Source organism: Drosophila persimilis, unplaced genomic scaffold (assembly GCF_003286085.1).
Source record: "Drosophila persimilis strain 14011-0111.01,24,50 unplaced genomic scaffold, DperRS2 tig00000124-arrow-pilon, whole genome shotgun sequence".
NCBI lineage: Eukaryota > Metazoa > Arthropoda > Insecta > Diptera > Drosophilidae > Drosophila > Drosophila persimilis.
Window position 1 is genome coordinate 320,724 of NW_020825294.1, and position 12,298 is coordinate 333,021.

The following is a 12,298-nucleotide window of genomic DNA, read 5'->3' on the forward strand; positions in this document are numbered from 1 at the left end:
CAGGGATTTATAAATGATGGCAGTGCTGTAAGCGGGTTGAAAAAGTGCTGTAAAACGAAAAGAAAAAATGAGTATGGAATAGAACGAGGGGCACCTATAAAAGACCTAAAAATAGTGCAGGAAACACAGAGAAAACACTGCTGTGAAGCTGTAGATACATTCGGCCAAGACGTAGTGTTGGTAAGTCCCCAACTTAGTGTTGAAAACAGTTCGGAAAGCACGAAGAAAGTCTTGGAAATGCATGGGCTGCCATCGATTCGAATCGATTCCCCTTAATTTAATGCCAGACACAAAATAAATGTTTCAACAATCAATCGAATCATCATTACGCCCCCCCATACATTCCCTCCTTCCATCCATACGTATTTTCTTCCAGCAAACAATCGACAGCATCAACGCGTACTCCTTCGAGCAGAAAAATGCTTTCCTCAAATTAAAAAAAAAAAATGTCCCTTAATTTCATTGACATTCGCATTGAAAATCATTCGGAATTGTATGCAAAATGCTTCTGGGGGTGAAAGACGAACTTTTTTGCAATTATGGCCAAGAAATAGAAAATACCCGTCGAGCCGTCAAAACCGGAAATGGCAAAGTGGCAAAGCGCAAAGCGGAAATGGCAGGCATAACGGACACACACACACAAACACACACACACCCATGCACAGACACAAATACAACAACAACAGCTGCAAACGCAACAGAAAAATGCAAATTTTTCTGTGGAAAAGGAAATTATAAAAATATTTGTTGGCTGAAGAGCAGCACCTTTATCCCTCGCTCCCCCTCGCTCCTCCTCTTTTTCCATTACTTTTTTTTTCTACGCCCTGGAAAAGTAGCAAAAGAATTTTTTTGCACGTGGAACGACGTCCCTTTTAAAGGGTATGACAGAAATGGTATTACGGCTATGGGAAGAGGTGGGTCTCAGATCGGAAGAGTAGCGCTTTTGAGACTTTTCTATGAGCATGTCGCTATTTTTCTATGCAAAACACTCTTTTTTTGCCCTACGCACTATTACCATCGGTAGATCTGTAGATCTGCTCACTATATCATGTAGTTTCAGCACAAAAAATCTGTATTTAATCACTGAAATCAAGAACCAATGAACATCGGAGAGCTTTCATGGGAAAAATGCAATTAAATAAAGGGTATCTTTATCTTCTGATATAAAAATACCTCCGTATTTTCTTGTTTTTGTTGCCTTGCCCCCGTGCCTGAAGTCCACTTGAGGTTCCCGCACTTTGGGAACGTAGAAAGAGGAAGGTCCCCCAGGAACACCTCAAGTGCTCCGACGTCTGGCACGAAAGTTTTTTGTACATATTTTCATTTTTTCCGCAGGTACTCTTATAACAAATAACAAGTAGCCCTGCCACCCACTAACACCCACTACATCTAGCCACTATATAGTAAGGATATACGAGTATGCACGGATATTTGGATATGGGCATGGCTGTGGGGAGTGTGTAAAAAGAGAGTAAATTTATGCACTGCCAAGTGAAAGGTACGGAGCTCAGAGTTCATATAAATTTTAGCCAGCGAACAGAGTGGCACGGACTGGCTTTAATTATTTTTACAGGTGCAATTTATTTACATGAATTTCAATCTCCGCATTCGGGTATAAATTACCATAAACATTTCTCCATCTCTCTCACTCTCTCACTCCATTCGTCCTGCATATGGGAATAAATGTGTGGAGGATATCGCTAGCATCATTTTTTGTACCAGGGCTTTTTCCATGATGAATATTTAATGCAGCAAAAGCAGAGAGGGGAACGGGGTGGTGAGGTGGGGGGTGAAAAGCAACTCAAAAATGTCAGAAACAGCGAAAACAGCAAAACGCACAGCAACCCAAACAAAGGCCTCTACTGTTCCGATGTGGAAGAAGAGGCCAGGCCTTTTTCTGATTCTGAAATCATAAATGCACACAGATGCAGATACAAGAGGGGTGGGGGTGCGGATGAGGTGCATTTACTGCTGCTAGTGAGTGTGCGGTTGCACAGGTGAAAAGTCAGAGAAAGTCAAATTAATTCCACTTAATTTGTTTTGACCGCAAAAGCCAAAGAGTATCGAACGCCAAATGGATGTCAATCCAGCAATTGTTTCCATATTCATACGAGTGTGGGCATACGCAGGATATTTTAAGCCATTTATTGGTTAAATAAATATATGTTCAACCTCAGATTTAAATGTTGGTTTAGAAGGGATTACAATTTATTGACAAACCAATGGAATTAATTCATTAATTCCTGCAAAAACCGAATGAAAATGTCTCAAAGGTTGAAAGCTGTTAATCCACTGTTAGTTCTACTATAGAATACTTCTTAACAGTCCTCCACTTTCATGTTGATAATCTGTTAAGTTTAATATGTTAATTTCTGATGTTACTGGTAGCTGTTGAACTCTCTTGAATGTTAGGTGAATGACGATGTTAGCGTAGCTGTTGTCTAGCAGCCGCTGTTAAATGAAAGCTCTCTTTGCCTGTTCGTTTTAACAGAACAAGAAATTTTAACAGACAAGAGAAACAAAGATTTTTCTCCTGCTTTTTGTCAGCGGAAAAATATAGGGTTTTCCCCACAAATGCTGTGTTCTGATTGGCTAAGAGGCGAACAAATTGAGAGCGATTTAGAAAGTAATGTGACTTTACTTTAGCATGTTTTCTCTCTTTCTCTGTTACCAGAACTGTTTGAATAATTATTTTTAAGGCCAAGGTCTTTTTACAGAAGGAACGAAATATGTCGAGATGGACCATAACATTGGTCGTTCAGTCGCTATAACCAGAAGTTGCGATCAGCGAAGTTATTTTCTAAAAAAAATTAGATTAATAATTGATTTCTTCCCCTTGATGAGCGGAATGCTCTTTTGGATTAAATAGATTTAAATACTTATTAATTTATTAGGAAATACAAATCATATTTCCTCCAGCACCACATTCCACCATTCTTCCTTGCTTTCGACCAACGCATTGAAGGAGCTACTGGGGAATAGGTTGGACGCCAAATCGAGCCACATCCAGGAGCACGTGAAGTCTGCAGGAGCCATCTCATCAATTTAATTAAACTAATTTCCCCCGATTCCAGTGAACTATAGCTGGACAAGAGGCGCTACTCTGGTCTGTCCTCCACCTCCTCTGACAATGCGCAATGTTCAGCTGAGGAACATCCTCAAAAACCTGTTTTATATAGACGAGCGTCAGGCCTGTTCCACCAAAGATTGTTGCACGAGTTTCAGAGCTGCCTGCTCCGAGATGACTGTGAAAAGTTAGCTCTTCGCTCTGTTTCCCCTTTGAATGTGAAACACCAAAATTACCCTGTTTATCCACCTCCCGGATAAACCTCTACTGCTAAAACACATTAAAGACCACATTCTGTTCGAAAATAAAAACATATTTAGCCCCTTCAAAAAGCTATTTTCAAGCTCTGGCTCCGGAGCTTTTATTTTTGTGGAGGAAGCAAAAGCTGTTCCGAAAACACCCTCACTATTTCCACCCGCATTTTATTTGGAATTTAGAAACTGAAAAACGCTTCTCCCATTGGCTGGCAGCAGGTTATAAAAGACAAGGCGGCGCCAAATAAAAGTTTAGTTGGCTTAGAAGGGCGCTCCACGGAAGATATATGACTAGGACTGAAGAAGGAGCTATTGGATCTGGGAGATACGACAAAGGAGTTTGGTAAAGAATGAAATATTATGGATTTTTTAATGATATAAACACTTGGCAATAAAATTTATAAAGCTCTTTGAGAGTGTTTTCTTAAACAGGGGAATTTTTTGGGGAGGGAGAAAAAATCACTCTAACCTTGGAGGGTCTTTCTTTTTCGATGAATGAATTTATAAAATATAGTCGAATCCAGGATGAAACAGCATCTGGGGATGCATATGACAATAATGACAATATGACAAGAAGGAATCCGAAAGAAAAGATTCTTCATTATTTGTTCGAGAAATCCTCTGAAGCCAACGATAGTTTGGGTTCGCCAAACTAAATCGATTCAACAGATGTTCCTGGAAAGATCTTAAGTATTACCAGTGTGGCCACATTTCCAAAAGGTATACGCAGTGTAATCATTCTTCAGTGTGTCCCTACGAGGTTCCAATCCCATTTTATATGAACCTACCAATAGGGAAATACTGAACATTTCGAGTAATTAATTTTTATGAAACGTATAAATTTTTAGAATAAAATGTTATACAAAAAATTTTATATTTATGAAGTTAAAAGTTTTTCATAAAGTTCAAAATATGTAAGAAATGTAAAAATTTTAATAATTAACAAATAATTAATAATTTAATAAACTAAAAACTAAAAAACATGCATTTCAATGTGTTTTTTATCAACATGATTCGTTTTACCAAATCGTAGCTATTTTCATTGGAAAATTCTTGGCGAAACTATCCAAATATCCTAACACGTATTTCGTTTATAGAGCATATTGGTGGAATTATTATGGTTTAAAAGTGTGCAAGATGAGGACACATTTCAATACTATTTTAGCAATAAAGACCTTCGTCTAGAGAAAACCTCCTATTAAGACTGGAAAAGTACTGAAATTATTGTTGAAAGCGATGGTGAGCTTTGTTCTCGTAGAGTGTGGATTGATATTGGTAGTTAAAGGAAGAAGTAGGGGGAGGGGCATGGCAATATATAATCTAAAGTCTCCCTATAAAGCAGTTCAAAAGTCATCATCCTTTGTGACACCATAAGCAATCAATATAGTCCCTAAGAAGCAGGACACCGCTTTTAACAATAATTTCATTCCACTGCTCCCATGGTCTTTGGGGCAATTTTTAACCACCTTCCATTTCCCTCCTCGACGCCACAAACTCCAATTAGGAGGATAATTAACACACGCCCACGCCCAGTAATTACACATCCTGCCACATGCCCCCAGAGCAACTCCCAGAGGGAACCTCCTGGCCTCAATCTTCGACCTCTGGCCTCAAAATGCATTTCTCTCTGCCTCGCGGAAGTCATGTGAAAATTAAAAAGCTACGCGAATTTTCTTTCTATTCTACAATTTGGCAAAAGGAAAAACGAGGCACAAGAAGAAGAGAAACTTGAGGCTGGGAAAAATGGGGAATTTATTGGAAATGCAATTGAAAATGCAGTAAGCGTGTCGACGGCAGCCATCGAAAATGCTTTGAACTTGCGGCAATAAATTCTTTGGCTTTTGGCAAAAAATAAAAAAAAAATGGGGGAAAATCTAATGAAGCCACAGAGCGATAGCCAGCGAGGTCAGAGGTCAGCAGAGCCTACAAATTGTATTAAAAGTTATAAGCTTCTAGTCAAAAATGTTTTCTATTCATTGGAAAATTACTCACGTATCCCAGAAGGAGGAGCCAGCAGCCGCCACAAAAAGATAGTTTGAACTCTGAACTTCATTCGAGAAAGAGAGAGAGAGAGACAGAGAGAACATTAAACTATCTTAATTCCTGGTTTCCATTCGAATGAGCAAACAACAAGGGAATAGGATCCATGGCTCAATGACTGATGGACGGATGGACGGACTCTAACCAGCGACGTTTAACGCCCCCGCTCGGAGTCCATTTTCCCTCCTGCTAAACAGATGCCACAAATAATTTGTTATTCAATACGAAACACGGATAAAAGTACACAGAGTGGCAAACGAGAGAGACAGACCTTCCATTGGACATTTTAGTAAATTGGCTAACAACTTTTTCTGTGTGTGTTTTCGGGGGCTTTCGGCTTTCGGAGCTTTGGGGTTTTTACGTGATTGCTGCTGCCCGCCGGAGGAAGTGTGTGTAGCATGTCCTTCTGTGGTATGTCCTGTTCTGCCATATGCTTGACCACAAAACACAACACGAGGACAGAAAGGAAGACCAACAAAAAACGCTTCCGACAAGGATTTTCCGTATGAAAGAAGGTGTTGAAGGGTGTCTCTGGGTTGCAAAAGGGAAAGCTTAGATACAACTTTGGGGCCTATGGAGGGGGTTTACAGCCATGGCAAATTCCTCCCATCATCCATCCTTTAACTAGAACAATTCCTTTCAAAATTCCAGCTTTATGTCCAGCAAACAATGCCACTTATGACATGCATTTTCCCTAGTCTCCCCCTTTTCTGGTAGCTCGAGTTGTATTTATGCTCTGGCCACTTGATTTACTTTTTATTTTATTGAAGATTTGTCTCAAAATGTCAACAAAAGGAGGGAAAAACAACAGGAAAAACAGTAGAAAAAGGCAAGAAGTTCCCTTCTTGAGGTGGGATGTGCATTCTGCCGGGTTCCCAGTGTCTCAGTGTCTCCGTGTCTCAGTTTCTCAAGTTTTCTTTGGGAAGCTGCTCTCCACTTGGTTTTCCTTGGCATTTGAGCAAATAAAATGTTTGCTTAAAAAATTGCAGACATGCATCCTTCGTCTTTTTCTTTTCCTTTATTTTTATTTTATTTTCGGGGATAGTCTGGAATTTACTGCAGTCACGAACAAGACTCTGACTCCTGCCTCTGCTGCTGCCATGACACAAAAATACATTTAAAAATGTGATGCCGACATATGTACGATACGAATCCTCTGACAGAAGTTCACATATTTCTCTCCTCTCGAGGGCTGCGTTGACAGTCGCAGAGAGTCCCCTTCTACACCATCCATTGCCTATGCACACGCGTGAGTATGTAACGACAGGGAGAGGGAGAGAGAGGTGGCCGGGGGGTGGTATTCAAGGATTCAAGGAGCAGCTGAGAGCAAAGAGTGCGGATGCGGTGTGCGTGTCCCGATAATCTGCTAAGAACTTTGATTCGAAAGTTAGGCAAGAGATTTAAGGCAAGTGGAGGTCTTAAATGATGAAAAGTACAAAAAAATGTACTTCATATTTCCCAGAAGTTTAAGTTTTTGGATAAATATTACCACCACAGTCAAGAAATACAAGCACAATAGGTTGTATCTTTGAGTTTTCATTACTTTTTGTGAGAAATACCCAACAAACCAGGAAAAACTTCCCTTTTAACCAAGAAAACCTCATGAAAGGCAATACTTTTCCTTCATAGACATATATTTCTCATAAATTTCGTATCTTCTAGAATATTTTCAAGAAATTTCATCCATTCAAAGATACTTTCTACGACATTCCATATTCCATTCCATTCCATATTTTTCCACATCTAAGGATATTTTCTATATATATCTCCCATTTAAAGATCTTTTCTACAACAAAAAGTGTAAGAAATTCCATATTTTTCCACATCTAAGGATATTTTCTATAAATATCTCCCATTTAAAGATATTTTCCATACAAACTCCTCAAAAAAAGTAGTATCTCCCTAGTCATAGAAAAAAACCACCCAACAAATGCATTCGAAAGGAATGTCAAAGCTCATTATCCCTTCTGCCAGCCTCATGGGGGGAGGGGGTGGTGTTCTGTGAAATATTTAATATACTTTCACCCATTTCCCGTTGATTCGTTGGGAAGCAACCATCTATCCACCTTTATTCGTGATCCAGAAACAGCAGCATCTCCGCATCTCTCATCGAATCAACACTGGCACAAATTCAATTACTCAACACTGGAAAAACATGGCTGGAAAGGGGGTTTCACGTATGAGTGACACTAATGCAATTCTCTCATCTGTCAATCATATTTTTCTTTTCTTTTTTTCCCGTATGTATTTCCAAGGCAATTGCCAACAATAATATTCGACTTTTGTTTCTCCAGAACTCTGTTGTTTTTTTTTGCCTCTATTTTTGTTTTGTGCCTCTCCGTTTGATGTGTTGTGTGGGCGGCAGGGGCAGGTGTTGCTGCTCAATTTGCAATTTAATCGATTGCTGCATCTAACAAAATCTACAAAATAAATTTACACTAGATGTTTTATACAATCCAAAAGGATGTTCTGTGAAATGGAATTGAGATTGGAATTTTAAAGAAATTCCAGAGGCTATTCAAGGCCTTAAGAAGAAACGCTAGGGGTCAGGGTGCATCGATTTAGATACCTATTTGTTGTTTTTTTTTTTTTTCTAGATATCCCGAATCAGGATGGAACTTGGAGAGTTCCTACGTTCATACTCTTTTTGGCTTAAGATATGGAAAAATTCCTTCTTCTGTACAAATCTTAGTTTCTTTAAGAAGAAACACAAAATTAAGTTCTATTCCAACGATTTTTAGAGAAATTGAAATGAAATGGTTTTACGAAACGCCTTTTTTTTACAAGAGAGACGATATCCATTACCTAATAAATAAATAAAGCAACTGACACGCTCATTAACACCTACACTCCACTCCACTCCTCTCCTCTCCTCTCTTCTCCTCCCCCCCGTCTCTCTGTGGCAAAGGAAAACACAAACAGAATCGCTTTCGAAACAAAATCGAATGTCGAGGCATCGACTGTCGAATCGTCTGTCGAGTCGTCTGTTGCCTGTCGACGGAATGGCATTTGTTGGACAGATTAAAAATACAATTTACGGCAAATCTATTGCGGCTAACATGGCAACAGGATAGAGAAAGACGACGACAGGCGGGAATTAAAAACGGGAGGACAGAGGATGGAAAAAAACGCGCTGAGGCAAAAAATGAAAAGCAAATAAAAGGCAGAGCCCAAAAGTCCACAAGGAAATCGAAAAATGAAAGCCCACACAACAACAACAAAAAGGAGAGAAAGAAACGGGGTAGGGTGGGGAGGGGAGGAGGAAGGGAGGGGGAAAAAAACAACAGATGTTGTGGCATAAATTTGTATAAATAATAAACAATTTCTGGAGATTGCAACAGTGGCTAGTCTTCTGTGAGGGAAGGATTCTCTGCTCTCAAGGGTCAAAGGACGCCATCTCATCTTCCGAAAGCGGAGGGTAGTAGCTGGGAAACTCTGAAGGTTCTTCTTCACTCAGGACCTCTGTGGGTTCTTCTGTGGGTTCTTCTGTGGGTTCCTCCTGACTCTGCAGCTCTGTATACAATTCCCGGATCTCTGAATCTTCCTCTTCGGTATGGCACTGCATCTCTTCGGGTTCCTCCTGGCTTTCACTCGGCAATTCCTGCGATTCCTGGACAAATCCGCGCCTTGCGTGCGCCACTTGCACCTCAAACACCTGAATGGTGAGCATCCGCTGCTCCCTCGTGAGGCGGAAGAAGTATATGGCACCCTTGATGTAGGTCCTGAGATCCTTGAGCCTCTGAACGAATGAGCCACTGCCCTGGCTAATGGGCAGGTTGTCCAGGGCCCTGCCAGCGGCCCGTTCCACAGCACTTTTCATCTTCACGGAACAGACCACCTCGCAGACCACATACAGCGCCGCGAGGCCCATCAGGAGGGTCGACACGGACTCCACAACGAACTCGCACCACAAACAGTTCTGGCAAAAGATGCGCGACATCCAGTGGATGAAGCGCTCCACCCCGCACCACAGGACATGCATCAGCCACTCCGTGACGAAGACGGTGAACATCACTTCCACAAAACCGAAGATTCCCGGTGCCATTTGCATGAAACGCCTGGGAATCACCTGCATGTGGCTCAGGAACAGCAACGCGGCCAAAAGAAAGGAACTGCTGCCCAGTTTGGGGCCTGGCGAGTATTGGTCCTCCGGCAGAGGCACAAAGAAAGCGGCGCCAATCAGGTGGAGGCCCCCCGCAGTCACGCAAGCGAATTTGGATACCATTTTTTCGTGGTAGTTTTCACTGGGAATTTAGTTTGAAATTTGATTTTAGTTTAAAGTTTTTCCCCGATTCGCTTGTTACTTTCGGAATTTCCTTTTTCGTTTCTATCAAACATCAACATTGAGTGAAAGGCAAACTGAGATTTACTTTCTAAAAGATACATTTATCTTTTTCAAAGTCAATGGGGTACATTATCTCCATGCAGAGATCCGAAATGGCAGAGAACTGAAAGGATATTCCATGCTCTCACTGCTTTGTCCCTTCTCTTCTCCGTTTCTCTTTGGGTTCTCCTTTGCTGCCTTCTTTCGCCTCGTTTCTGCTCTACTTTTACTGCTTCCACAGCTCTCCGTCTCCCCCTCTCTTGTGGCTTTTAAGCACGTCATAAGCCGTGTTGTGGCTCTCTGGCCTTAACATTTATATAGCATACTTTTGAGGGCCGTGGCCCATTCCATTTCATTCCCCACAGTGGCGTAGGTGTGTGGCCTCTACAGGGTATGCCCTGGGGGTATTTTAGGCTGCGGCAGGCATTTGGTGACACGTTTGCGGCATATTTTGGGGGAATTTCAAGGAAGATTTCTAGGAGAATTTTGCGCTCGAAACAGGAATTTGTATTACACATTCTCCATATAATAGGTATGTGTATAGTGTTCGAAAAGTACGTTTCGTAATTTTAAAACTGATTACAGCTGATGTTTCAAACATATCAAAAAGGTTTGGTAAAATATTGAGGACTTTGTAGAGTAAGTCCTCTTATAAAATGGACAATTAAATAAGAAAGAAGTAAAGTCTCTAAAGATATGCCATCAATATTGGTTGTCGATGTTCTTGTGCCGCATCCTTGGTCATTTCCTCAAATTTGTGCGGAGGTAACGCGTTTCTAAGGCTAATAAGGTGATAAATAAGACGAGTACTGTATCCAAATCCATCAGAGGGAGGCCATGCTTTTCCATTCGAGTCTTGTATGGCAGATTTCTAGGCAGATACTAAGCAGTCGTGTCTCTTATACACTACATTTGTGCTGCCAGGCCAGAGGCAGATGTGTTATCCCCTGCGCCGGACGTGTTCCTGGCCACGCGACAGACCAGGACGGGGGCCACACAGATCTCCACCTCGATGCGCTTTCAGCAGGGCACCGGTCTGGCCGCACTTATGCGCATGCGTGGCGCATTCTCCTGCATGGATGTGGCGAAACTGTCGTCCAACACCTGGAGCACGGACTCCGGACGGATAAGCTGCGACTTGCAGACGTAGCGATGAGCGGTCGGGGTCGCCTTGGCCGCCGCAGCCCGCGTGTTCTTCCATTGGGAGTCGACGATGGTCAAGATGGGCTGATAGGCCAGTGTGTGGCGTCGCTTGGGATCGCTACGACTCTCAGCGCTGTAGTGGCTGAAAACCTGTCGCATTTGATCGAGGGTGTGGACAATGCGTGGATTGCAGTCGTTCGCCAGGGTGATGTGACCATGCGTCAGGACCTGCTCCAGCGAGTCCACATAGGGAAGCACAAACCGACGCAGCTCTTGTAGGAGCTTCAACCCGACAAAGGAGGCCATCTCGAAATGATTCCGTGTACCACTGAGCTGGCTGATCAGCTGCATTTTTACTTGTTGCAGGCGCTTCTCTCGCTCTCCCGGTCCAATGCTGAAAACGTCCATCATCTGAAGGCCACTGGTTAGTGGCCAGCAACTGGGGCTGATAAGTCCTCAAGGCATTTGTCATCTCCTCCACGGCTCTGATGTGCGGATTGTTCTTGTCGCTGTGCAGTATGAAGCGATTGGCACATACGGACCCCAGACATCGCCCGCCATGTGCTCCAGGATCTCCTAGCCCGCCAGCCGAATCTCCTGGAGCAGCAGGCAGCGCAGTTTTCTGGACTTGTGTGCGCCCAGCAGGACCTCAGCTCCCTCCATGAAAAACCGCACAGCCAATGTACCAATGGACGTGCTCCTTGTCCATCACCTTGGAAAACTCAATCAATTGCTTGAACAACGTGTCGTTCGCCAGCACAAGCTCCGCAGCGGCTCCGCTTTGAAAATAATAGGCAGCTCGTCTTCGTTTCTGAGGACCTCCCCGGCGGCTGAGGTACTCCGTGGCATTGATTTGCAGATCTGTGCAGGCTCCACAGCCAATGGCCACCTTGGGGGGCGTCCGCTCGATGGCCAGGAGACCGCTGAGCAGCACTGAGGCTCGGCTGAGGGTCTGCAGCGTGAGGTACGCCTGCCACACAATCGACACCATCACCATGAACAGCGAGCAGCCCTTCACTCAGGCCGTGTACCGCAGAGGCGACATCCTTCGGCCGCAAGACTCTTCTCCGGCCTATGGATTCGGTAACTGTAGGCGTTCTGTACTGATTCTGTTTCTGGCCTTCAATTCTGTGTTTAAATTATTCTATTTTCTCATTGTTATTTTGTCAATAAAGACAATACCCATACGACTTCCTTTTTGATATATATTTTCATTTATTTATTTGAGGCTTCTTGGTAAGTCCTTCGACTTATTCATTCCTTCAATTATCATTTCCATATCCCTAATGAAACTCTTTTTCATAGTTCTTCCAATAAATCTTTAAATATTTCTTCCAAATAAAATTCCCTAAAAACCATCAACATTCCAGGGTATCACTCCCGTCTAACATCCACGCACAAGCATTCCACATTCCCACAGCATTTATTCCCTTCCCCCGAACTCCCCTCCCCTCTTGGGTCTTTCTCTTT

At 42.6% G+C, this 12,298-nt stretch overlaps 1 protein-coding gene and 1 pseudogene across 1 annotated transcript; both read right to left on the bottom strand.

Annotated features, from left to right (window-relative positions):
• Nucleotides 1–8,651: 8,651 nt before the first annotated feature.
• LOC6593849 lies at nt 8,652–9,637 on the bottom strand. The gene has a single exon (XM_002019181.2). The coding sequence runs from the start codon at nt 9,584–9,586 to the stop codon at nt 8,738–8,740; it is 849 nt and encodes a 282-aa protein (XP_002019217.1). The 5' UTR covers nt 9,587–9,637; the 3' UTR covers nt 8,652–8,737.
• Nucleotides 9,638–10,283: 646 nt separating this feature from the next.
• On the bottom strand, nt 10,284–11,934 carry LOC6593848 (annotated as a pseudogene).
• Between the last annotated feature and the right edge of the window lie 364 nt (nt 11,935–12,298).